The sequence below is a fragment of the Chelonoidis abingdonii genome, chromosome 12, assembly GCF_003597395.2.
Source record: "Chelonoidis abingdonii isolate Lonesome George chromosome 12, CheloAbing_2.0, whole genome shotgun sequence".
NCBI classification, from domain to species: Eukaryota; Metazoa; Chordata; order Testudines; family Testudinidae; genus Chelonoidis; species Chelonoidis abingdonii.
In genome coordinates, this window is record NC_133780.1 from 4,449,269 (window position 1) to 4,477,013 (window position 27,745).

Below are 27,745 nucleotides of genomic sequence, written 5' to 3' on the forward strand. Positions count from 1 at the left end.
TTATATCATGGCAGCTTCTTTCTGGCAGATCCATTTGAGCTCAGCATCACACGTCTCAGACAGAACCTGGGAGCCTCTTATCCATCCGCAGCTGTTCCCAGCAGCAGAGCCTGAGAGTGAGAAACTGCAGAGTTAAAGAAAGTCAGTGTCATTGTGGGTCCCTGTAACAAGGAAAGGCCCAGAGATCAGTCTTTCCTCCCCTTAACCCTGATGGGAAGCTTGGCTCTGGTGTGGTACTTCATCTCTGTAACTTTCCTGCAGAGCGTCACTCGAGAAGACGTCCCAGGATGTGAGATGCATTAGGGCAGCGGCTCTCAATCTTTCCAGACTATGTACCCCTTTCAGGAGTCTGATTTGTCTTGTGTACTCCCAAGTTTCACTTCACTTAAAAATACAAATGTGTCACAGCCAATAGTACTGAAACCTTGCTGACTCTCTCATTTTTACCATAAGATGATAAAATAAATCAATTGGAATAGAAGTATCGTACTTAAATGTCAGTGTATAGTCTATAGGGCAATATAAACAAGTCAGTGTCTCTTATGAAATTGTAGTTTGTGCTGACTTCACTAGTGCTTTTTATGTAGCTTGTTGTAAAACTAGGCAAATATCTAGATGAGTTGATGTACCCACTGGAAGACCCCTGTGTACCCCCAGGAGGATGTGTACCCCTGGTTGAGAACCACAGAGTTAGGAGATCTGTGGCAAGGAATGAACTAGGGTGAGTCTCATGGGGTTGGTTACCTGGTAGTTGTTCATTAGAAGTGCCACCTTGATCTCCCGCATCTCAGCTTTCCTTTAAAAACAAAGGCTGATGGGAGAGAGGAAACCTGCACTGTGACAGCTGAGTAACAGGACAGCTGCAGGAAGCCTGAGGACTTGTCTGGATGAACCGTTAGGGCTGGATTCACAAAGGGACTTAAGAGGCTAACAGCCACTTCAGGCACCTCCATCCCAGACCCACGTTCCCCTGGGATTCACTAAACTCCGGCTCGGCTGCCATCAAACCCTGGAGGTGCCTGAACTCGCTCAGTGCCTCAATCTTCTGAGTAAAAGTTTACTGGGTGTCTGGCCCTGAGCACATGCACTGCTCCCTCCCTCTGGGCTGCTGGCTGCCTAAGCCCCAGTGTGATCCATGAGCCAGCCTTTGCCTAACTTGCCTTAGGGCCCCAAGCCAGTCAGCACATTCAAAGGACCCGTACCAGCTTGGGCCCCACAGGCGAGCACCCACAAACTGGCAGGAAGGAGCAAGCGCTTCCTGGTAACATTTAGCCCAGGGGTTCTGGCACTGACCTAGAAAGGGAGACCCCCAGCTCAAGTCCCTCTTGTAGCTGGGTAGGAGAAGGGATTTGAACAGGGGTCTCCTCCCTTTTAGGTGCAGCCTCTCACCACTGAGCTGGGGATAGTCTGAGGTGTGGTAGGGGAATCCCCTGATTTTCTCCTGTTAAAACTGTTACAGCCTGGGGATAGAGCGATTGGAGCAGACAGACTAAATGTCACCTCAGGGCATGATGCAGAGAGATGATTTCTAGCCCCCATCAGTGACGGCTGCTTGGAGCAGCTGGGCCTGGCACCCGCAAGGGGAGAAGCAATTCCTGATTTAGTCCCGGTGGAGCACAGGATCTGCCCCAAGAGGTGAATGGAGCTGAACTGCCCATTAATAGTGACCACAGGGTAATGACATTTAGCCTCCGTGGAGGGGACATAATACCAGCCCACAACAGTCACATTTCACTTCTAAAAGGGGAAACACACAAGCATGAGGACACTTCTTAGATGGAAATTGCACAGAGCTGTTACCAGGGTAAAATGCCTCCTAGCAGCATAGACGCTACTTAAAAATACCATGAGAGGCTCAGACTAGGGGCTTGTCTACACTTACAGCGCCGCAGTGAAAACACTCCCTACACTGAGCAGAGAGCGTCTCCTATCAGCGTAGTCAATCCACCTCCCCAGGGGCAGTAGCTATGGCAATAGGAGAAGCGCTGCCATCAGCATAGCTCTGTCTACACGGGAGGTGAGGTCAGGATACCCTCATCTTACGGGAGGTTGGATTTTTCACACCTTTGAGCAACATAGTTATACTGTCATAAGTCTGTAGTGTAGCCCAGGGCTAAATGTGTACCCCAAATAAAAGAAGACAGGAGGAGGACCAAAAAAATACCACCCTGGCTAAACAGCAGAGTAATGGAGGCCATTAGAGGCAAAAAGCACCTTTTAAAATTTGGAAGTCAAATCCTAATAAGGAGAATAGGAAGGAGCCAAATTCCAGCAAGTGAATTGTAAAGTATAAGGAAACAGGCCAAGGAAGAATTTGAGAAGCAACTTCTAAAGATGCAAAAACTAACAAAAGAAATGTAAGTACATTAGAAGCAGGAAGCCTGCCAAACTGACAGTGATTGTGTGCAGTGTTATTGTAGCTGTGTCAGTCCCAGGCTATTAGAGAGACAAGGTGGGTGAGGTAATAGCTTTGTCCAATAAAAGATATTACCTGGCCCACCTTAGCTCTCTAAACAAACAGTGGGGCCACTAGATGACTAAGGTGTTAGAAGAGCCCTCAAGAGAGACAAGGGCATCGCAGAGAAACTAAATGAATTCTTTGCATTGGTCTTCACTGCAGAGGATGTGGGAGACATACCCACATCAGAGCTATCCTTTTTTGGTGACAAATCTGAAGAACTGTCCCAAACTAATGTGTCAATAGAAGAGATTTTAGAACAAATTAATAAATTAAACTAACTTAAATAAGTCACCAGAACCAGATGGGATTCACCCACATGTTCTGAAGGAACTCGCATATGAAATTAGGGAGCTACTACATGTAGCACGTAACCTCTCACTGAAATCAGTCTCTGAACCACATGACTGGAGGGTAGCTAATGCAACACCGATTTTTTAAAAAGGCTCCAGAGGCGATCCTGACAATTATGGGCTGGTAAATCTAACTTCAGTACCAGGAAAATTTGTTGAAAATATCATAAAAAATAAATATCAGACATGTAGATGAACATGATCTGTTGGGGAAGAGCCAACACAGCTTTTGTAAAGGGAAATCATGCCTCACCAATCTATTAGAATTGTTTGAGGGAGTCAACAAGCATATGGACAAGGGTGATCAGTTAATACAGGGATCGGCAACCTTTGGCACGTGGCTCGCCAGGGTAAGCTGGTTTGTTTACCTGCCACGTCCGCAGGTTCGGCCGATCACGGCTCCTGCTGGCCGCGGTTTGCCGCTCCAGGCTAATGGGGGCTGCGGGAAGCGGCGGCCAGCACATTCCTCATCCCATGCCGCTTCCTGCTTACCCTGGCGGGCCACGTGCCAAAGGTTGCCAATCCCAGAGTTAATACATAGTTGGACTTTCAGTAAGGTCCCTCACCAAAGGCTTTTAAGCATAGTAAGCTGTCATGGGATAAGAGAGAAAGTCCTCTCATGGATCAGTAACTGGTTAAAAGACGGGAAACAAAGAACAGGAATAAATGCTGTTTTCACAATGGAAAGAGGAAAATAGCTGGCCCCCCTAAGGATAAGTACAGTTATATCCATATACAAGTGCTTCTACCACTATAGTTTATGCGAGCTCCCCTAATTAGCGTAAGCTACACTGCTATAAGCACAGGTACTTTGGTATAACTGCAGCTACACTAGGGCCTTTGCTGCCACACCTGTGTTAGGAAAAATACCCTTAACTGACGTGGTTACACTGATAACACTTTTCAGTGTAGACCAGGCCTTAAACCGCCGTAGGACATTTAACATCAGCAAGTTACACAATTGGAGCTTTCCCCAAACATCTCAAACAGTAAACGTCAGTCAGCACTCACCGCACTGGATCTAATGGGGAACCATCCACCCAGGTCCATTTCCCCCCCGGGAGTATCACTTTAAGGCCAATCCAGATGTAGTTTGCATCTTGTACAACATCCTGTATGAAATCCTGTGAGGTGTAAAGCAGAGGGGGTGGGGAGAGTATCCTGTAACATGCTCGAATTCCCTTAGCGATTCCATTAAATGCCTGCTCTTGGCTTCAGTGGCTCTGCCCATAACACCAGCAGGAGAACTCCCAGCACCTGAGTTAGTTCACCCTCTTCCCTGGGCTGGCAGGGTCCCAGTGCAGGGAAACGTGGCTCTCTCTATGCAGTAATGCCAGCACCAGTCCTTGGTGTCACGGGGTGAGCTGGCCCTTTAAGGGAGTCCTGGGTTCAACCTCACCTGGGATTAGATGCCCCTGGACTCAGAGGCAAAGGTAATGATCAGGAGCCAGATCTGGTGGGGCTGCGAGGGCAGCCAGTCAAGGCAGAGAGAGACTTGATGGGGTAGGAGGTTTGTGTGAGTAGCTCTATGAAGAATGGCTCTGCTGAGCTCTCAGACAGGGGGCCTGCAGGCACCAACTGGGCAGTCTGGGGTGGGAAAGCTGTGGGGTTCTTGTTCTGAACGGTATGTTAATCAGCCAGATGCCCCAGAAGGGGAGAAAACACCCCAGCGTGGAGTTTGGTTAACTGGGGGGGGGAAGGAGAAATGATCCAGGGAAGTGGGGGAGAGTAGAGTCAGGCTACACTGGGATTGTAGCTAGTGACACGTCTCTCTCCAGCTGGAGTTTGATGAGCCTGTATTTTATGTTACCATCTCCTCCCGGTTCTGGATCACAAGCATTCGAGAGCTCTTCCGTGAGCAGTCGTCACGGCTCCCAGTCCAGTCTTTACGCTCCTTAGACAGCCAGTAGCACTTGTCCCCATGCAGCAGCCAGTCCCTGGGGCAGAGTTTGCACCCAGAGCGCTCTGGAGGGAAAGATGGGAACAGAGATTCATTAATTCTGAAAATTCAAATGATGGCTGGGCGAAAACACTTGTTCAAAGTTTCAGAGTAGCCGCGGTGTTAGTCTGTATCCGCGGACTGGGTCATTACACTAAGAATCTATTTCCCTATGTTAAGTTCTCCTCACACTTTCTGTGGGTCATCTTAATTATCACTTCAAAAGTTTTTTTTCTCCTGCTGACGATAGCTCATCTCAATTGATTAGACTCTTCCGGTTGGTATGGGTACTTCCACTTTTTCATGTTCTCTGTATGTATAAATATCTCCTGTCTGTGTGTTCCATTCTGTGCTTCCGAAGAAGTGAGCTGTGGCTCACGAAAGCTCATGCTGAAATAAATTTGTTAGTCTCTGAGGTGCCACAAGTACTCCTGTTCTTTTTGTTCAAAGTTGTTTTTTAATAGAAAATTGCATTTTGACCAAAAGGAAAGTTTTTATTTTGATTGCCATTTTTCATTTTTTGATGGGGGGAGTGGACTTAAAATGGAAATACTGGTTTTGAGGATGGGAGGGAGGATTTCATTCAGTTTAGGAGGGGAAATAAATATTTATTCTTAACATTTCCCCCCTTTGGAAAAGAGGGGGTGTGACGATGCTGCCTGTGAGAGCCAGCTGAGGTCACTCAATCAGGGTGAACTGCAAACAAAACAGGGCAGACAAATCCCAAATGCTGGTGGTTATTTCAGTACTTAGATTTACCAACCAGCACAGAACAGCTTCTGTAGTACCTCACTGGTTACTCAGAAGTCCAAACCATGCAGCTTCCTTAAAGTGCCCAGTCTCAGGCCTCCATCCAGACACACCTGTGAGATATGATGATGATTCCTGAAAATCTTATTTCATCATATAAAATAAAAAGGTTCTTCCAACCCCAAAGGATCAGCCACATACCCAGGTCCAATTATAATTTAGATCTTACCCAAAATACACGCTACAGCCAATTCTTATTAACTAAGCTAAAATTTATTTTAAAAAGAAAAGAGAGAGAGTGTTGGTTAGAAGATCAATATACATGCAGACTTGAATTCAATTCTTGAGGTTCAGGTACATAGCAGAGGTGAGCTTGTAGTTGCCAAAAGTCCTTTCAGATATAGTTCATAAGTTATAGTCCAATGTCCATATTTAGGGTGACTCCAGTCAGTGACTGGGGATCTCAATCCTTGTGGCTTAAGGTTTCCCCCTCTTGAAACCCAAAGCAGATCTGAGATGAAGTAGGATCATGTCCCAGGGTTCTTATACATTTCCAGCAGCCTTTCAGCTTGCGAAAACAATACGCTTAACTCCTTCTCCCAAACAGCCTGGCAATTAGTACATGGTAATTTTTCCATTAAACAGTTTAAATACAGGTTACCACAACCTTCAAAGAGACACATAAACAATACTACCATTTCACTCAAGTATCTTCCTAAATGTTAATATTCCTTTTTTGATCTTTGAATCAAAGCTATAGTGATAGACAAGACTTGTTTGCTCATATCACAAGACCTGAGCAAACATCTACCCTTCTACCTCTAACAATGCAGACTTGCATTTCAAAGCTCTATTTATTTACATATCTTCCTAACCAGTTTCTACAGTTCACCCATGGATCAGGTCAGTTTGAGTTAATTAACTCTTTCTGGCCCTGTCACCTTTCAATGAAATATTATTTCACACTCATAACGTTAGGGAGGGAGAACTTTCACTTTTCTGCTTCCTTCAAAGAACATCAAACTGTCATTTCTTTTCTTCTTTTTCATGAACTAGGTTTATAATGTATCAGCTCTAGTTCTAAACATTGCTGGATTCCCCTACAGTTGTGGAAAAAGTAAGGCTGTCGATTAATTGCAGTTAATTTTTTTGAGTTAATCGTGTGAGTTAACTGCAATTAAAAAAATTAATCTCACTATTTAACAATAGGATATCAATTGAAATTTATTAAATATTTCTGGATGTTGTTCTACATTTTCAAATACATTGATTTCTATTACAACACAGGATACAAAGTCTACAGCGCTAACTTTACAATATTATTTTTTATTACAAATATTTGCCCTGTAAAAATAATAGTATTTTTCAATTCACCTCATATAAGTACTTTAGTGCAATCTCTTTATCGTAAAACTGCAACTTACAAATGTAGATTTTTGTTGTTACATAACTGCACTCAAAAACAAACCAATGTAATACTTTATAGCCTGCAAGTCCACTCAGTCCTACTTCTTGTTCAGCCAATTGCTAAAACAAACAAGTTTGGTTACATTTACGGGAGATACTGCTGACTGCTTCTTATTTACAATGTCACCTGAAAGTGAGAACAGGCATTCGCATGGCACTTCCGTAGCCAGCATTGCAAGGTATTTACATGCCAGATGTGCTAAACATTCATGTGCCCTTTCATGCTTCAGCCACCATTCCAGAGGACATACTTCCATGCTGATAATGCTTGTTAAAAAAATAAATCCATAAATTAAATTTGTGACTGAACTCTTTGGGGAAGAATTGTATGTCTCCTGTTCTGTTTTACCCACATTCTGCCATATATTTCATGTTATAGCAGTCTCAGATGATGACCCAACACATGATCATTTTAAGAACACTTTCACAGCAGATTTGACAAAACGCAAAGAAGGTACCAATGTGAGATACAGCACTGAACCCAAGATTTAAGAATCTGAAATGCCTTCCAAAATCTGAGAGGGACGGGGTGTGGCACATGCTTTCAGAGGTCTTAAAAGAGCAACACTCTGATGCAGAAACTACAGCACCCAAACCACCAAAAAAAAATAAAAATCTTCTGCTGGTGGCATCTGACTCAGCTGAGGAAAAGGAACATGCGTCAGTCTGCTCTGCTTTGGGCCATTATCGAGCAGAGCCCGTCATCAGCATGTCTTCTGGAATGGTGGTTTAAGTATAAAGGGTCACATGAATCTGGCACGTAAATATCTTGTGATGCCGGCTACAACAGTGCCATGGGAATGTCTGTTCTCACTTTCAGGTGATATTGTAAACAAGAAGCAGGAAGCATTATCTCCTGCAAATTGTAACCAAGCTTGTTGTCTGAGCAATTGGCTTGAAGTAGGACTGAGTGTACTTGTAGGCTCTAAAGTTTTACACTGTTTTTTTTTGAATGCAGTTATTTTTGTACATAATCTACATTTGTAAGTTCAGCTTCACGATAAAGAGATTGCACTACAGTACTTGTATTAGGTGAATTGAAATATACTATTTCTTGTTTTTTACAGTGCAAATATTTGTAATAAAAAATATAAAGTGAGCACTGTACACTTTGTGTTCTGTTGTAATTGAAATCAATATATTGAAAATGTGAAAATCCAAATTTAAATATATATATTCTATTATTGTTTAACAGTGCGATTACTTATGATAATATTTTTAATTGCACAAGTACTGTGAGGGCTTTTCTCGGGTCAGCACTCAAACAGCTGGGCACACTGTAGGTCAGACTGCAGGGTGCTGGCAGAGTTGGAGGCCAGAGAGGAGAGCATTCACTCAAAGTCGTTACACAGATGGTTTCTTACTAAAGATCTGCTCTGACTCATCACAAGTTCTGGGCTCGATGCAGGAATCACTGGGTGGAGGAATCTCTGGCTTGGTGCATTCAAATGTAATTCCTTGGGCTGGGGGTTGACTATATCAGCTTATAAAGCTGAACAGAGATAGACCCAGGCTGTTCCCAATAGGAACCTCAAGGGAAACTCACTGTTGAAACAAAAGTAAGCGTGACTGAAAGGGGGACACCCCCCTAAGGCAGAACTGAACCCAAAGCAGGGCCGGTGCAAGGAGTTTCGCGCCCTAGGCGAAACTTCCACCTTGCGCGCCCCCCAGCCCTGCGCAGCTCTCACCCTGAAGTGTGCCCCCCCCCCGCGGAAGTCCAACCCCTGGCCGAGGAGCCTGATACCTCCCCACCCCAGCTCACCTCTGCTCCATGTCCTCCCTGAGCACGCTGTCCTGCTCTAATTCTCCTCCCAGGCTTGCGGCGCCAAACAGCGATTGGCCCGCAAGCCTGGAGGTGGGAGAATGAGCAGCAACTGCGCAGTGGAACCGCAGGCTGCCGTGGGCACGCTTACCCAGGCATGGGTGGCAAGTTTGTAGAAATTTTGGTGGTACACCAGAACCTGCCGCCCAAACTCCACCCCACTTGCCTAAGGCTCTGGAGGGGTTGGGGGGGAGCTCTGGTGGCAGTCCTGAGCTGGGGATTAGGGTGCAGGAGGGTGCAGGCTTTGGGATGGAGTTTGGTGGCTGGGTGCAGGCTCTGGGGTGAGGCAGGAGTGGTGTGGTGTGCAGGGGGGGTGAGGGGTGCAGGCTTTGGATGAGTTGGTGCAGGCTGGGGTGGTGTAGGAAAGGGTGAGGGGTCCAGGCTCTGGGAGGGAGTTGGGGATGGGAGGAGTGCGAGGGGATGAGGGATCAAGATGCAGGATGGCGTCAGCTAGGCAGAGGGCGGTGTGGGATGAGGCTGTGGGGCTGAGGGTTCATGATGTGGGGGTGCTCAGGGCTGAGACAGGGATTAGTGCAGGAGATGAGGGAGTGAGGATGAGGGGTTCATGCTGCAGGGGGGCTCAGGCTGGAAGAGCATTAAGGTGCAGAGGATGGGGGTTGGGGCTGAGATGAGGGGTTCATGATGCAGGGGGGCTGAGGAAGAGGATTAGGGTGCAGGGGATGAGGGTGGGGCTGAGGATGAGGGGTTCATGCTGCGGGGGGCTCAGGCTGGGAAGAGTATAGGGTGCAGGGGATGAGGATTGGGGTTGGGGATGAGGGATTCATGATGTGGGGGGGCTCAGGGCTGAGGCAGGAGATTAGGGTGTGGGGGGTGAGGGGTGGGTGTTGACAGCTCAGGGCATGCTACAGGGGGGCTCAGGAAGAGCATTAGGGTGTGGGGGGAGGGGTTTGGGTGTGGAGAGACTCAGGGTGAGGGCAGAAGCACAGGGTAAGGGCAGCCTGCCCTGCCAGTAGGAGATGGGGGTACTGGACCCGGACAGCAGACAGCAGTTCTGCCGGGCCGTTCTACTCCAGCAACAGAAGCAAGCAGGGGAGAGACGCTGCGCTGCTTTCTGTGAGGCACAGAGGTGGTGGGTGGTGGGGGAGGGACCCACGTGGGCCGGGGGAGAGACCCCAGCTCCAAATATTGCTGGAGCAGGGCCCCCAGCCCTGAATATTGCTGGTGCTCGAGCACCGCAAACATATAGAACCTGCCCCCTATAAACCCTGGGCTGCTGGCTGCCGCGGCGGCACACTGACCCAGGGGACACCCTGGGCTGCCCGCTGCTGATGCCGCCGGCAGCTCAGAGTCCCTCTTGATCCCAGCAGCAACGGCCGTTCAACCACTTAAAAAAAAATTGGGGGGGCGCTGCTTTTTGGCACCCCCAAATCTTGGCGCCCTAGGCAACCGCCTAGTCCGCCTAAATGGTTGCACCGGCCCTGACCCAGAGACCCAACCTGGCAGCGGGGGGGGCGCTGTACCTCTGCAGGTGTCACGATTCAGCTAAGAGTTAAAAGCAAGGTCCCATTATGCTCATTACAAATCCTATGGCTCTTCTTTAATGGTGGAGGTCTGAGTCGGGTCAAATTAAAGTTTTGGGGACAAGAATTTGCCTCCCTCCAATGCCCTGTGAAATTCCAATAGGCGAGTGGATTCTGCTACCATTCCCCTAAGACAGGGGTGGCCAACCTGAGCCTGAGAAGGAGCCAGAATTTACGAATGTCCATTGCCAAAGAGCCACAGTAATACATCAACAGCCCCCATCAGCTCTCCCCTGCTACCAGCACCTCCTGCCCACCAGCAGCCACACCTATCAGCACCTCCCACTCCCTTCCCACACCTCCTGATCAGCTATTTCATGGCATGCAGGAGGCTGCTGAGGGGAGAGAGTGGGAGGAGTGTGGGCACTGCAGGCTCAGGGGAGGGGGAGCAGGGCCTGTGGCAGAGCCAGGGGCTGAGCAGCGAGCACCCTCCCTGGCACACTGGAAAGTTGGTGTCTGTAGCTCCAGCCCTGGAGTTGGGGCCTATACAAGGAGCCGCATACTAACTTCTGAAGACATCATCTGCCAGAGTTGTGTGCTGCTGAACAGCTGCGGAGTTTCACCCCAGAGGTGGCTGCATGTCAGTAGTGGGGGAAGTGATTCCCATAAGAACTACGTGGTTTGTAAAGCACTTTGGGATCCAGCCTCTCGAGCAGTTGAATTATTTATTACACTTTTGTTAAGATTGTCTGTGCTCTAGCAATGGGAATTATTCTGCCCACCAGATGTCACTGCTGCTCCTCTGCACAAAGGGCTGAGAATTATTTATTGTACTTAGACTGTTCGCTCCCTGGGGAAGGGATTGTCTTTTTGGGATGTGTATTTTTATGGCATCTGGCACAAAGGTCCTCGATCCCTGAGGCAGGACTGCAATACAAAGAAATACAATAGAACTGAGAGGTTCCTGCCCCGGATCAGGTTTGGGCTAGGATAAGAACATAATGTGACAAAGTTCCTCCTTTACCTTGGTGGGTCCTGCGCTTATTGGCAGATTTGCTCACCTCAGTGATCTTCCCCTCTGGTGGAACCCACAGTCTGGGTCAACTCTTCCTGTGTCTAATCAGAAGTTGGGAGGTTTGGGGAGAACCTCCAGGATCGCAGCTGTCTATAGTGCCTCTTGTAACAGCTGCATGACAGCTACAACTCCCTGGCTTACTTCCCATGGTCTCCTCCAAACACCTTTTTTACCCTCACCACAGGACCTTCCTCCTGGTGCTGATAAAGCTTGTACTGCTTAGTCCTCCAGCAGCACTAGCACTCCCACTCCCACTCCCACTCAGCTCCACACAGGTGCACCTCACTGACTAAACTGGGAGGCTTTCAAACTAGTTCCAACCAGGCCTTGATTGGCTTCAGGGTGTCCCAATCAATGTAGCTATCTCACTGCCTTCTAGAAAGACCTTAATTTGGCCCCAGATGTCTTGATTAACCTGGAGCAACTGCCGTTTGGTTACCTGGTACCAGGGATTTGTTTAGCCTGGGGCTAACATACCTGTTCCTCACTACTTTACTGTAACCATCTTGGCTTGCCCATCACAATAAGAACATAATAAAACGGCCATACTGGGTCGACCAAAGGTCCATCTAGCTCAGTGTCCTGTCTTCTTGACAGTGGCCAATGCAGATGCCCAGAGGGAATGAACAGAACAGATCATCATCAAGTGATCTCTCTCCTGCATCCATCTTCACCTCTGACAAACAGAGGCTAGGACACCATTCCTACCCATCCTAGCTAGTAGCCATTTATGGACTTAACCATCATGAATTTATCCAGTTCTCTTTTAATGCTGTTATAGTCCTAGCCTTCACAACCTCTCAGGTAAGGAGTTCCACAAGTTGACTGTGCGCTGCGTGAAGAAGAACATTACTTTTATTTGTTTTAAACCTGCTGCCTATTAATTTCATTTGGTGACCCTAGTTCTTGTATTATGGAATAAGTTAATAATTTTCCTTTATCCACGTTCTCCACATCACTCATGATTTTATAGACCTCTATCATATCCCCTTAGTCTCTCTTTTCCAAGCTGAAGAGTCCTAGCCTCTTTAATCTTTCCTCATATGGGACCTTCTTCAAACCCTAATCATTTTAGTTGCCCTTCTCTGAACCTTTTCTAGTGCCAGTTATATCTTTTTTGAGATGAGGAGACACATCTGTACACAGTATTTGAGATGTGGGGTACATGGATTTATATAAGGGCAATAATATATTCTCAGTCTTATTCTCTATCCCTTTTGACGATTCCTAACATCCTGTTTTGCTTTTTGACTGCCTCGATGTCTTCAGAGAACTATTCATGATAGGTAATAATTGGGAGTATATACCAATCTCCTAGAACTGGAAGGACTTGAAAGGTTGTTAAGTGCAGCCCCCGCCTCAGTAGCAGACCAATTTTTGTTCCCAGATCCTAAGTGCCCCTCAAGGTTGAGCTCATAACCCTGGGTTTAGCAGACCAATGCTCAAACCACTGACTATCCCTCCCCTTCAAGAGCTTTTTCTGACTCATGGTAGCTAAATTAGCCCCCATCATATTTGTATGTATAGTTGTGTTTTTTTTCCTATGTGCATTACTTTACATTATCCACATTTAATTTCATTTGCCATTTTGTTGCCCAATCACTTGTTTTGTGAGATCTTTTTGAAGTTCTTCACAGGTCTGCTTTGGTCTTAACTACTTGAGCAGTTTAGTATCATATGTAACTTTGCCACCTCACTTTTACCCCTTTCTCCAGATCATTATGAATAAATTGAATAGGATCGGTCCTAGGACTGACCCTTGGGAACACTAGTTGCCCTCTCCATTCTGAGAATTTACATTACTTCCTACCCTTTGTTCCCTGTCTTTTGACCAGTTCTCAGTTTCATGAAAGGGACCGTTCTCCTTTTATCCCATGACAAGCTTAATTTACGTAAGAGCTTTGGTGTAGAGGACCTTGTCCAAGGTTTTGAGGAATTAAGTACCCTCTATGCTCCACTGGTCACCCCTTGGATTCCACATGGTGTGTTGAACCCAACTATCAAAGAACTCTATAAGATGTAAGACATGATTTTCTTTACAGAAACCATGTGACATTTGCTCACCAGACAATTTACGTTCTTCTATGGTGTCTGGCAAGTTAATTCGCTTAACATATGTGTTCAGAACTGTATTTGGCCGCATGGTACTGACGTTCTAGACTTACGGTCTTGTAAATTGCCGGGATCACCTCTAGAGCGACTTTTGTAAAATATTTGGCGTTACATTAGCTATTATCTTCAGTCATTGGGTACGACGACCGATTTTAAAGGACAGTTACAAACCTTAGTTAATAGTTCTGAGCTTCACATTTGAGTTCTTTCAGAACTCTTGGGTGAAGTCGCATTCGGTCCCACGCTGATCTTGTTGAGTATGTGAGTTTATCAATTAATTTCAAATTCCTCTTGCATACACTTTCAATTTTGACAGTTCGCTCAGAATTTTTCAGTCCCTAACATATTAAGCTCGGCTCCAGATTCCAGATGGAGTATCTGCCTAACATCTTGCAGTGCGTGCAAGACTGAAGCAAAAGATCCATTTCGTTTCTCCTCAATGATTTACAGTTCGCTCCTATATCATATTTGCTCCCTTCTGTATCATCGATCATCAAGGGGCCCCACGGTTGTTCGGTAGTGCTAGCTTAAAACATTTTGTTATTACCTTTTTGAGTGTGTTTTTGGTAGGCCATTCTCCAAACTCCTCTTTGGCCTTTTCTCTATACATTTTTACTCTTAATTTTTGGCGGCACGTGTTTCATGTCCTTTGCTAGTGTACCTCAATAGGATTTACGTTCCACGTGTATAAGGAAGTCTGTTTTATCTCTCCTGCTTCTTTACTATGGTTGTAAGCCACCGTAACTCTTTTTTAGTTCTTTTACTATGTTTTTTAATTTGGTGGGAAGAGTGTACTTTTAAGTGAGGCCTTCTATGGTGATCTTTACATGAGAGCGTCTGTGCGAGAGCTTGCAGGGATGTGTCACCTTAGTCACTGTACCTTTTTAATTTCTGTTAAACTAACCCCTCATATTGTTTGCATTAGTGTCCCCTCTTTTGTAATTGAAATGACACAATCGTGTGGGCTGTTTGCGGCGTTCATTCCCCCCACTAGGGATCTGTAATTTCTTGCTGATTTATTGAGTGGTCACTAAATATTTCCAACGGAGGTCCTGCTATAGTTACCTCTGGACCACTTCCTGTGCTCCATCAGACTAAAATCTAGGTTGCCTCTCCCCTGGTGGCGTTCCCGCACCAGCTACTCCAAGGAGCAGTCATTTAAAGCTGGCGAGTCGGCAATCTTTCAGAAGTGGATTTAATGTGCCGAGACTTCATTTTAGTTCACTATTGGATCTTAATGTTGTGGTGTGTGCTCCACGACGGTAAATACATTTAAAAGGTTTTTTAGGAAGTCTTGTGTGCTAGTCTATATGTTGTATTAATCATATAACCTAAAATATGTGTTGTATGTTAAAATATAACAAGGTTTTCAAATGTTTGTTAAGAATGCGTTCAGTTATAAAGTTCAAATTAAAATGCTTCGATCTTACACCTGTCTGGCCCCGCCGCCCACTGCTGGTCTGGGGTTCTGTTAACCTCCTTAGGCCTCGGAGACGTGTTGCTGTAGGGGGCCTATCGCGCCGGGACCCCAGCTGGGAAGGGCGCTACCAGGCCAGGTACCCCAGCTCGTGGGATGACTGGTCATTTGGCAAACCAGTACCCAGAACTTAGCAGCAGGTGTGCAGGGCGGCAGCCGGGCCCCAGTACCTTGCAGTGGCTGACGGCTCATTTCCATGCCGCTCGGGTTCCCTCTGCCGGCTCCTGCCAGCTGGAATCCTGGCTGCCAGACCCACTCAGCCCACTGCTGGTCTGGGGTCCCAACCTTGCTCACATACAGTGGGTACCTACCTTCTCCCTGGTTCTGGCCCATTCTCTTCCTCTGTCTCTGCACTGAGCTGAGGGTGGGAGTGCACTGAGCACAGGGCTGGGGGTGAAGGAGCAGGCTGGGAGTTGGGGTGTAAGGGTCTGGCCAGGAGCTAGAATGAGGGAGGGGACTCAGGGTTGGGGCAGGAGTGTGGGTGTGGGGCACTTACCTGGGCAGCTCCCATTTGATGTGAGAGGTGCAGGTGGGAATGTGTGTGGGGGGGTGCAGGTGCTCCCATTTGGTGCTCAGGGTGGGGGTGGGGATGTGGGGGATGCAAGAGTCAGGATGTCGGCGGTGCATGGGGTGTGGGGGGGCTGGGGATGTGGGGGATGTGCAAGAGTCAGGGCAGAGGGCTGGGGGCATGTGAGGGGGGTGAAGATGTCAGGGCATAGGGTGTGGGGGGCCTGGGTATGTGTGGGGGTGCCAGAGTCAGGGCTGGGGTCGTGGTAGGGGTGAAGGAGTCAAGCAGAGGGCTGGGTATGTATGCGGGTCGTACAGGGCTCAGGGCAGGAGTCTGGGGTGTGGGCGGGGCTCAGGGCAGAGGGCTGGGTGTGTGTGTGTGGGGTCAGGGCTCAGGGCAGGGGTCTGGGGTGTGTGCGGGGTGCAGGGCTTAGGGCAGAAGATTGGAGGTGTGTGGGGAGGGGTCAGGGCAGGGGGCTGGAGGGGATATGCCCCTATTCCACCCCACCCTTCCCCAAGGCCCTGCCTCTGTTTCTTCTCTGCCTTTGCTGGGAGCAGCGAGCAGGCTGACTCTGCTCATTCCCAACCCCTCCCTCGCAAGGGCCATCAGCTGACTGGCCAGCAGCAGAGGAGGAGCAGAAACCCAGCACGTTGCGGGAAGAGGCAGGGGAGCCGGAAGAACCAAGCTTCTGCCCCCTGCCCCCGGCCCCCACAGGAGGGGATAGGGGGGTAGAGGGCCGAGAAGAGCAGGCCAGGCCGGGCTGGGCTAGATTTTTAATGGAATGGTACTGCCTGGTGGGACTCCGGCAGGCAGCAGTGTGCCATTAAAAATCAGCTCGCGTGCCATCTTTGGCATGCGTGCCATAGGTTGCCGACCCCTGATTTAAAGTATCAAGAAATTTTGTCTCTGCGTTTCGTCCTGAAGTGACATGTTCCCAGTCAATATGGAGATAATTGAAATCCCCCACTATTATTAGGTTCTTAATTTTGAAAGCCTCTCTAATTTCCCTTAGCATTTCATCATCACTATTACTGTCCTGGTCAGGTGGTCGATAATAGATCCCTACATCATATTCTTATTAGAGCATGAAATTACTATCCATAGAGATTCTATTGGAACATGTGGATTCATTTAAGATTTTTTACTTCATTTGATTCTACATTTTCTTTCACATATAGTGCCTCCCCCCCGCCCCGCATGACCTGTTCTGTCCTTCCAATATATTTTGTTACCCTGGAATGATTGTGTCCCATTGATTGCTCTCAGTCCACCAGATTTCTGTGATGCTATTCTAACAATATCTCCTTTATCACAAGGCACTCTAGTTCACCCATCTTATATTTTAGACTTCTAGCATTGTGTACAAGCACTTTAAAACCGTGTCACTGTTTAGTTGTCTGCCCTTTTCTGATGTATCAGATTCTTTTTATATGTGACTGTTTTCTCATCTGATCTGGCCCTTACATTATCCTCTTTCATCACTGCTCCTGACTATAACCTAGAGGAATCTCTGTCATAGACTCTCCTCTAAGAGAGTCTCTGATCCGATCCACAGGCTCCTCTGCAGCAGTCGGCTTTCCCCATTCTAGTTTTAAAACTGCTCTGCAACCTCTTTATGTTTAAGTGCCAGCAGTCTGGTTCACTTTGGTTTAGGTGGAGCCCATCTCATCCTGTATAGGCTCCCCCCATCTCAAAAAAGTTTTCCCCAGTTCCTAACATGAGTGAAGCGTAAACCCCTCCTCTCTACACCATCGTCTCATTCCAATACGCATTGAGACTCTGAAGCTCTGCCTGCCTACCTGGCCCTGCGCGTTGGAACTGGGAGCATTTCTGAGAATGCCACCATAGAGGTCCTGGATTTCAGTCTCTTCCGTAGCAGCCTAAATTTGGCTTCCAGGACATCTCTCCTACCCTTTCCTATGTCATTGGTACCTACATGTACCATGACCACCGGCTCCCCTCCAGCACTAGACATAAGTCTGTCTAGATGCCTCAAGAGATCTGCAACCTTCGCACCAGGCAGGCAAGTCACCATACGGTTCTCCTGGTCATCACAAACCCAGCTGTCTACGTTTCTAATGATCGAATCTCCCATTACTAACACCTGCCTTTTCCTAGTGACTGGTGTTCCCTCCAGAGAGGTAACCTCAGTGCGAGAGGATACCCTAACACCCTTGCCCCTCTTCTCACTCCCCTGCCAAACTCCCTTGAAAAACTCCCTGTTAGCAAAGCTCCCTGGTCGGTTGTGCACTGCTTTATAAAGCCCTGGCCTGTGTGAGAGCCCTACCCACTGACTAAGGTTCAGGCAATTAACAGAGGCTTCTAGCTTTCAAACCTTCCTTTGAAGCTCACAGCTTCCAACTGCCAGCCACAGCACATGGTCCTTCAAACAACCAACCAAACAACCAGACTGACAAACACAAGCTCAGCACACAGCAAGTAACCCCCAAACACAAACAAAACACACACTACAGACAGTCACTTACCCCTGCTGCACACACATAGTAAGACAATCTCTGCCACAAAGCGCTCCCAGTCTAGACATCTGATGTGAAACATGGAGATAAAGAGGACGACGGCAACAAGGAAAGAGTGAGACAAGCTGGGTAATTCCTGTTCCTGGACTAACTTCTGTTGGTGGAAGATACAAACTTGGAGCTCTGCAGAGCTCTTCTTCCGGGCTGGGGGAGGAAATCAGAAGAAACCCGAAGAAGAGCTCTGTGGAGCTTCAAAGTTTCACCATGATGGTACCTTTCACCATCAGAAGTTGGCCCATGGTCTTGTCTCTCTAACATCCTGGGATCAACCCGGCCACAATACCACTGCAGCCAACAAGGGAGAGTAACCCAGCCATATTGGTACAGACAAAGGTAGCTACAGCATGTGTCTGGCACCCACCCACTGTGATGGATGAAGTGAAAAAAGACAGGGGCACTTGGGGTGTATAGCACATCACAACGACACCCAAAGCATTCAAGCATATTAAAAGGTCGTCCCCCAACCCAACTTAAACATCACCCTGCTGGCTGAACATTGTTCTCCTGCTGTAGCTATGAGCATAATTGATAGAAAATTTTCTGTCCACTTTTCTTGACCCAAAAAATTGCCTTTGTCTTTCAGAATGAAAATCACTGCAGAAAATGTTTCAGTTGAAATTTTTCAGTTTTTGGTTAAAATAAAAGTGTTCCTGTGGAAACTGTAAATTTTCTCCTATATTTAGCCTCCTTTTCACTGCCCAAGTGGCAGTGTTGCCAACTCTCACATTTAATCACAAGTTTAATTATATTTGACGTTTTTTCCTTTGAGCCCCAGCTCTTGGAGTCAGGGGATTGTGAGAATTTCACTTTTTTTAAAAAAAAAGAAAAGTTTGAAAATGTGACTTTAGTGCAACCTAGAAGCTCAGAAACCAGAAAGTAAGAAAAAAAACCAAAAAAACCCTCCAAACCACAAAAGTGTTATTTTTCTAAAATCATATGATTTTTGAGGGCCTGACTAATGGTTTTTGAGCAGCAGGGGATGGCAATGCTGGAGCAGTGTAAATAAAGGGACCTTGGTGCAAATGAGAATCTAGCCTATTGTATTTCACGCTGACAGTGTCCCTTTAACACGGTGACTGGGTTTTCAGTCACAGGGAGAGTCCTGCAAACTCTTCCAGGGAGAGCGACTCCTGGTTCTGGGACAGTAGGAGCCGGGGTTACCTGCCAAGCTGCCATCGTGGGGTTCACACAGAATTGATTTCAAGCGAGACCGGAAGTCCTCCAGGCAGGAGCTGCATTCAGTGCTACTGATAATTCTGGCACCCTCATTCTCTGATGCGTTTGTAGCTCCTCTGGTCTGTCCTTCACACGAGACGTGCAACTGGGAAACTTCAAAACAGCGTCACAGTCACTTCAAAGGCAACTATTTAGGGATTAGAAACCAGCCTGTAGAGGGTGTAAAATCCAGGTTCCATCGCAGCTAGGCCAGGGGCAGAGAGAGAAACTCATTCACTACACCTGTAAGCAGGGTCTGATGAGCTCTCCCCTGATATTTAGTGATGAACTGGGGGAAGGTCTCAGGAGCAGAATGTATTTGCATAGACACGCCTACTCTGCCTAGGCATTCAGCAGACAGACCCGCTTTACCAAAGTGATCAATTTTGGCTGGTGCTGGGTTATAAATTGCTCTAGTGTTGTGGAAATGCGGCATTGGTCAGTTCTATACTTGGCTGGTGCAGCAACTAGAGTGACCAGATGCCCCAATTTTATACAGAACCAGTTTCTCCTCCCTTGGTTTTCACACCTCAACTGCTAGAACAGGGCCTCATCCTCCCTGATTGAACTAACCTCGTCATCTCTAGCTTGCTTGCATATATACACCTGCCCCTGGAAATTTCCACTACATGCATCTGACGAAGTGGGTATTCACCCACGAAAGCTCATGCTCCAAAACATCTGTTAGTCTATAACATGCCACAGGATTCTTTGCTGCTTTTACAGATCCAGACTAGCATGGCTACCCCTCTTATACTTAACTCAATTTTATAGGGACAGTCCCGATTTTCGGGTCTTTTGCTTATATAGGCTCCTATTAACCCCCCTACCCCCGTCTGGATTTTTCACATTTGCTGTCTGGTCACCCTAGCAGCAACTCATGGTATCAGATGTCATCAAGTGGTCAAGGGACATCTATTTAGAACACATCACCGGACAACGGCAATACCAGGAGAGATGAGCTAGAGTGCCGTTGAGAAGCGAAGTCAGGAAAGTAACTGAAATACCTCTCTCATGGATTGTATTTACTGAGAGACAACCTAGCCTAAATTCTCAACTGCTATGGGATAACCTACACTCATTGCTATATATGCTTTTGCAAGCTACTCTTAGTGTAACCTTTTATGAATGATATATCCGAATATTTGGATGCTAATATCTAAACTGTATTGTTACATTTATTAACCTAAATTTGGGATATTGCAGATTATGGACTATATGTATTTTATGATTTTTAAACCAAACTTTGTATTTTTGGATACTTTAAGCATTATACCCAGATGTACAGACCCTCTTTCCTTAACCTGTGTTATTGGATACTTTTAACATTAGCTTTAATAAAAATGTTTAAATTTGAACACAGGATAATGAAATGTTGTTCTCCTGATTGTCCGGTTAAAGGGCAGCAGGACTGTGCTTAGCCTGCCCTGAGTGAGGGGGTCACCCTCACCTGAACCTCACTTGCTAAGCAGGAGGTCGGGATGCCAAATCCCACTGAAGTTGAGAGTAGGGGTGGAGTGATGACTGTCTGTGGCTTGTGCCTGAAGAGTCAGGGTATGTCTACAGAGCAGTTAAACACCCTGTGATTGGCCTGTGTCAGCTGCCTTGGGTTTGGACTGCAAAATGGCAATGTAGGTACACAAGTACAGAGTGCAGAGGGGATCTGCACCTCTGAACTCTGAGTCTTTGCTGACTAAGGGCTTGGCTACACTCACACTTTACAGCGCTGCAACTTTCGCGCTCAGGGGTGTGAAAAAACACCCCCGAGTGCTGCAAGATGCAGTGCTGTAAAGCATCAGTGTAATCAGGGCTGCAGCGCTGGAAGCACGGCTCCCAGCACTGCACGCTACACCCGTAAAGGATGTGGTTTACATGCAGCGCTGGGAGAGCTCTCTCCCAGCGCTGCCGCTCTGACCACACTCACACTTCAAAGCGCTGCTGTGGCAGTGCTTTGAAATTCCAAGTGTAGCCAAGCCCTAAGGATGTGTGTGGGGTGCAGCAGGGGAGTGGTGTGTGGTGTATATGACAGTGCACTCCATAAGGCTTTATGGAAATATGCTTATGAATGTATATATGACATAACTGGTATATGTTTTATGCTACATATGCTATGCAATATATCTCCGTAAAAGTTATGATCTGCTGAATGTATTAATCCTATTTGTATGCATGTGTCATTGTATTTGAAGTTATGAATATTGACTGTACTTGCTTGATTTTTAAGTAGCCTTAGTAAGGCATTTGGTCAGCTTCTTTAGAAAGGAATTTGCAAGTTAAGTGCCAATCAAGAAGCACTTAACTCACAATGGATCTTGGAAGGCTCCAATCCACATAAGAAGTGTCTTCATTAATGATCTTGATGATGGGATAGTTTGCACATTAAGTAAATTTGCAGATGACACCAAGTTGGGGGGAGTGGTGGACACACTGGAGGGCAAGGATAGGATTCAGGGAGACCTAGACAAATTGGAGAAGTGGGCCACAAGAAACCTCATGAAGTTCACAAAGGACAAGTGCAAAGTCCTGCAAACTTAGGACAGAAAAAACGCCCCATGCACATGCTACAGGCTTGGGGACTGTTTTGCTAAGTAGCAGTGCTGAAGAAAAGGATCTTGGGGTTACGGTATGATGGAAAGTTGAACATGAGCCTACAGTGTGCTCTTGTAGCAAAAGGCTAATAGACCCATACTGGGCTGTATTAGTAGGAGTGTTGCCAGCAGATCGAGGGATAGTGATTATTCCCCTCTATTCGGCACTGGTGAGGCGCATCTGGAAATATTGTGTCCAGTTTTTGGGCGCCACAGACTAACAAAAAGGACGTGGAACCAATTGGAGAGAGTCCAGCGGAAGTGGCAAACAAAAATGATTAGAGGACTGGAGCACATGACTTATGAAGAGAGACTGAAGGAACTGGGCTTTTTAGCCTGCAGAAGAGAAGACTAAGGGGGATTTGATAGCAACGCTTCAACTACTTTGAAGGACAGATGCGTCCAAGGAGAGGAGGGAGCGATAGGCTGTTCTCAGTGGTGACGGAGGACAGAACTAAGGAGCAATGCGTTTGAAGTTGCAGTTGCGGAAGTCGAGGCTGGATATTAGAAAAAACTTTCTGACTAGGAGAGTGGTGAAGTATTGGAATGGGTTACCTAGGGAGGTTGGTAGAATCTCCATCTTTAGAGCTATTTAAGGTCTGGCTAGACCGCACCCTGGCTGGGATTATTTAGGGAAAGTGGTCCTGCCTTTAGCAGGGGGTTGGACTAGATGACCTCATGAGGTCCCTTCCAACCTTTTGATTCTATGATTCTAAGTCTACATGAGAACATTCAAGGTAACATGCGGACAATGGGTGCTGTCTGTAAAAACTGAGTCATGCGTGGACATGTGACTTGCCCGTGTGACTCCAAAACTCCATCTTCGAGCTGGACTTTGCATAGGAGAGAGCAGTGGGTCTCCACCCACAAGAGAAAGTCTATTTAAATCCCTGGGAGACCCCTCCATTTTGGTCGTCAGCTGGCTCAAGAGAGAGTCTCTCTACTCCCAAGGATACCTGAAAGAAACTGGAACAAAGGACAATAACCACAGGGGGTGTGAGTGACTGCTGGACCCAGACTAGAAGGAGACTAGTCTGTAAAAGGAAGCTTACTGGAACTCTTTTAAGGGTGAGGTTTTTATCTGTATTCAGGTTTCTTACTGTATTAGGCATAGACTTGCATGTTCTATTTTATTTTGCTTGGTAATTCACTTTGTTCTGTTTGTTACTTGGAACCACTTCAGTCCTACTTTCTGTATTTAATAAAATCACTTTTTACTTATTAATCAACCCAGAGTATGTATTAATATCTGGGAGAGGGGCAAACAGCTGTGTATATCTCTCTATCAGTGTTATAGAGGGCGAACAATTTATGAGTTAACTCTATATAAGCTTAATACAGGGTAAAACAGATTTATTTGGGGTTTGGACCCCATTGGGAGTTGGACATCTGAGTGTTAAAGACAGGAACACTTCTTAAGCTGCTTTCAGTTACGCCTACAGCTGTTAGGGGACATGGTTCAGACTTGAGTCTGGGTTTGCAGCAGGCTAGCAGGTCTGGCTCAAACCAGGCAGGGCACTGAAGTCCCAAGCTGGGAGGGCAGGAAAGCAGGGACAGAAGTAGTCTTGGCAGATCAGTGGGCAGCTCCAAGGGAGTTTCTGTGATCGAGCCCATCACAGCGTATTAAAAGGGATATTTGTTCGTCGTACTTTTACACTGCAAGGTGGGAAACTGAGGCAAAGGACACTGCCCAGAGTACGGTGGGGTGGGTGTTTGCACTTTCAGTCATGGAGGGGGTGTTTTCCCAAATAAATGCTGGGTTCCCTTTAACTAAAAGTTTTTGTTTGCAGAACAGACACTGTGCTGGCGGGTGGGGAAGTATTACCTCTTACAGGCACCCAGGGGTGTTTAGTTTTCCCAGATAACTGGGTGGGGGCTTGAGCTGGTTCTGTGTTAAGAGGAACCCCTAGATATTGAACCCGGCCCTTGTTACTTGTGACACCACACAGCAGAAGGGTTACACACAGACTGAGTGTCCCACTTCCCCTGCGTGTGTAACAGTGACCCTGTCCTAGCCAGCTCATACAAGTGTCAAGTACTAAGCTTCTAACTGCACTTGCTGGGATAACACCTGACCCGTGGGATGGTGATTAAGTGTCCAGGATGCCATTCACACACGGACTGGACTTGGAGCTGGGCTCGCAGTGGGGAAGGAGGTGGGGATTCATGGTGCTTAGCTGGACTCTTAGCACCTTGGAGCAGGGGTTGGCTCGTGGTATGTTTTATGAAGCCCTAATCTCGCCTGTGCCTCTCAGTGCAGCTGTACTAGGCTGAGCAAAGTGAGGGCCTGGAACCAACAGTGTGGCTTTTCTCTGTAACGCAATAACTTTGGAATGCCGCCTCTGACTCATTCTGCCATTCCAGGGACTGTTCTAGGCACCGATGGGAAGAATCCAACTGATTCTGTTGCAAATCAGAACACCAAGAAAGTCGGATTCAGGGGAAAATCAGGGCTCCCAGGTTGCCTGGTTCCACAGGCAGAAAGTCTCTCTGGCATCTCCAACTGTTGCCTGTGTAGATCACAAGCAGCTACTCTGTCTGTAGCCTGGCCTCTAACAGAAATAAGAGCCTTATAGGGATGGTTTGTAGAGGCATGAGGCAGTGGTGGGGGGAAGCAGAGACCTGGAGTAGAGATGGGGAAGCAGAGGAAGGTTGCCACCTTTGTGGTACAAATACCCAGGGTGATTCTGAGCCCATAAAACTGGACAGCTGGAATCGTGCACTGAGCACCTGGGCAGATCTCCCAGGACAGCGACCTCAACAAAGGGGCAATCCTGGGAAAACCTGGCCAGGGTGCAAACCTAAGAGGGGAAAGTGAGGACCTGGAAATGAGGGGAACACACAGAACCTGCTATGGAGGGTGGGGACAATGTGTGACCCTGGTATGTGGGGAGGGAGGAATGGGGCACATATGCAGAACCCCTGACAAGGGAGAAAGGCGGCACAGACACCGCCCCTGGCATGGAGGGGAGAATGGGGGACAATGGTCTGTGGGGCAAGGGACATGGGGGACTCACAGAGCTCTTGTCATGGAAGAGGAAGGATGGGGGACAATGAAATGGGGGGGAGAGGAACATGGGGGCATATAGATGAGATGAGGGTGGGAGTGGGGATGTAGGGAGTCCCTAAAGTGGTGGTGAGGAGGCTGCCAGGAGACCCTGCTGGATACAGTGAGCTTGACACAAACTGTGCAACCCTCTAGTACAAATAACGTCCGTGTGCCTGTTAAACACCTCAGCGGCTTTGAGTTACTCACCCCAGACAGCCAGTGCTACCACTACTCCCAGCAGGATGAGGCACCCGGCCCCGGCCAGCCCTAGGGCCATCCAGATCCAGTGCGGGTACCGAGGGGAACCTGAAAGAGTCGTGTTTGATGACCAGGGGTCCTAGTTTTCTGTGATAAAAGCCCCAATCCCAAATTCTCTGATAAAAAAATATAACAATCCTCATTTTTCTGTGATTAAAATGAAACACTGAACTTTAGTTTTCTGAGCCACAATATATAGAGGTATGAGTTGAACACCATGTTTAGCGATATATTTACAAGTTTTAAACAAGTTTGAAGCTTACCAGCACCATCAATCATTACAATAACATAAAATTAATAGAATTGCAATTTGTATTTCTTATTTCGATGTCTGTATTCTTTATCTTCAGAAATTTTTTTAAATGCACAAAAAATAAAGAAAAATTGCTTTTATATTAACATTACTTGTGTACTGAGTTACTCCTGGAGGCTGACATGAAAGTTGAGATGCATTAAAACACACCTCCTGTATGCCATTGAGTAACCTCTATACGCCAGAAGCAGTTTATTGGTGTATGTTTAGCTATGTCAATTTAAAGCACATCCAAAAATCAACCACAAGAGGGGATGGTTGCGCGCATTGAATAAGTGATGCTGGGACTTTCAGTCAAATTTAGTGAATAGTTAATTAATATATGGTTTATTTTTTTCACAAAATGTAAAAACTAAATCTTCTCTGTAAATCCTGCCCCCCACCCCCACCTGCAAATACCGTGTTTTTCCAGGGCAAATGGACGTCTAGAGTCCCTGTTGGTGATGCACTGTCAGCCGCCAGCATGAGGAACAACAACACACCCAGGGAAGTGTCCTCTCTGGGGCCAGTGCAGCCCCCTTGGTGGGTTATGTTTCTCCTTGCTGCAGCAGGAGCAGCTGCACTCTGAGAACCCCGGAACACCAGCTCCAAGGGTGCATGTCTACACTGCCGCCGGGAGGTAGGATTCCAAGCCCAGGTAGACAGACATGCAGTAGCTCTGCTCAAGGTAGCGTGCTACAAACAGCTGTGTGGACAGTGCAGTATGGGTGGTGGCTCAAGCTAGCCACCTGAGCATGGGCTGCCCCATGCAGCAATGTCCACATGGTTATTTTTAACAAACTAGCTCAACCACAGCTAGTCCGTGTCTCTACCTGGGCTGGGAGACATGCTCCCAGCTGCAGGGTGTAGACCTACCCCAGGTGTCTCTCTAGCCTGTGCCCTCCTGCCACTGCCCATCCTGAAAGATACCTGCAGTGACCACCTGATGGTGCTGTACCACACCTCCTCCCTTGCCCTCTACAGACCCCCTTCTCCAGCAGACTGGAACCTGACTGTGCCCTTTGCTGGGGAACTTCTCCAATATTTGCCTGAAAAATCCCTGTCTCCAAGCATATAATAATTTCCCAAGCAATTATTCCGGCCTGGCAGCTTGTTAGCTGGGATAGTTGCAGAAAGTGAGCGCAAAAGGGGCCCAACACACAACTATGGTTGTGATTAAAAATTCACACAAATACAGGGGGAGATTTATTGTGGTATTTTCCAGGTCTTAGCCTGGAAAGGAAGGAAAGAATTAACAGCTGTGACCATTAATGTTCACATTAAATTGGTGCAACATTGTCTGGCTACCTCATCTTTATGGAAAATGCAGCATCAGTCTTCATTTAGACCAGTAGTTCTCAAACTTTTGTACTGGTGACCCCTTTCACTTAGCAAGCCTCTGAGTGTGACCCCCCCTTATAAATTAAAAACACTTTTTTATATGTTTAACAGCATTATAAATGCTGGATGCAAAGCGGGATTTGGAGGGGAGGCTGACAGCTTGCGACTCCTCATGTAATAACCTAGTAACCCTTTGAGGGGTCCCGACCCCCAGTTAGAGAATTTCTGATTTAGACCAAGATCCTAGGCTCTGGGAACCTCCTAAATGATGATGCACAGTCAGATTTCATAATAAGGCTACAGTGCATTTTTCCATTGTCTGTCACAGCAGTGTCAACATATCCAATTGTTTGCATTCAATGTCTGCTGAAAATACACTTACTGATGGTAGCCAAGCACCGCACCAGTGGATTTGTCGTAGCCCTGACGTTTACTGGGTGCTTTGTTGGTTTGATACTTTCCCACTGTGCAATGCTGAAGAAAATGCCAGAAGTCAATGGTGCTACTCACAATAGTAAATCCTCCACCTACGAGTATTAGCCAGCTTAAGCCCTTAGCGATGACATTGGAAATACAGGGAGTATCTTCACTCACTCTCTCCTGCAGGGAGTTGTGCTTCATTCTATGGATTGTCCGTTCATCCCCGGACACTTTCCCTCATCCCCTCTCTGAAATGCAGCATGCAAAGGCCCAGGCAGGGACTGTCAGAGCCGTCCAGTGGAGCTGGGCACCCGACTCCCAATAAATTTCAGCTCCTGTGAGTCCCTTTGAAGCCCCAGTCACCCCCTGTAATTGCTGCGTTGTGAAAGTAGATGCCCCGGGAGGATGCTCAGTCACTTACCTTGGGGCCCAGCTCCCAGGGGGCGGCCTGGTTGTCTCTGCTTTGGCCGGAGGTTTAATACCGTGTAGTCTTCTTCATCCTCCATTGGCCAAGTGCATCCTTGGTTTGATTTCTCAGAGGGGAGAAAGGAGGTTCCCCCATTAACTGGCCCTCAGACTCGGTCTGTGCAGCTCAGGGCTCCC

The 27,745-nt window shown here is 47.1% G+C and overlaps 1 protein-coding gene across 1 annotated transcript; it reads right to left on the reverse strand.

Moving 5' to 3' along the window:
* Positions 1–27,734, reverse strand: LOC116829220 (killer cell lectin-like receptor subfamily F member 1). Its single transcript, XM_075071677.1, has 6 exons — positions 27,564–27,734; positions 25,039–25,137; positions 19,141–19,308; positions 4,622–4,776; positions 3,823–3,935; positions 1–124 (listed from the first exon to the last, which is right to left on the reverse strand). Exons 1-6 carry the CDS (start codon positions 27,646–27,648, stop codon positions 1–3), a joined length of 744 nt encoding a protein of 247 aa, XP_074927778.1. The 5' UTR covers positions 27,649–27,734.
* Positions 27,735–27,745: the final 11 nt, after the last annotated feature.

Bases quoted from the DNA above. Each gene is read 5' to 3' on its own strand.
- LOC116829220 (XM_075071677.1), bottom strand. From the start codon at position 27,648: ATGGAGGATGAAGAAGACTACACGGTATTAAACCTCCGGCCAAAGCAG. The intron at 25,138-27,563 runs GTAAGTGACTGA...CGACTCTTTCAG, and splicing joins CCTGGGAGCTGGGCCCCAAG to GTTCCCCTCGGTACCCGCAC. The intron at 19,309-25,038 runs GTGAGTAACTCA...GCTGTTTTGAAG, and splicing joins GGTAGCACTGGCTGTCTGGG to TTTCCCAGTTGCACGTCTCG.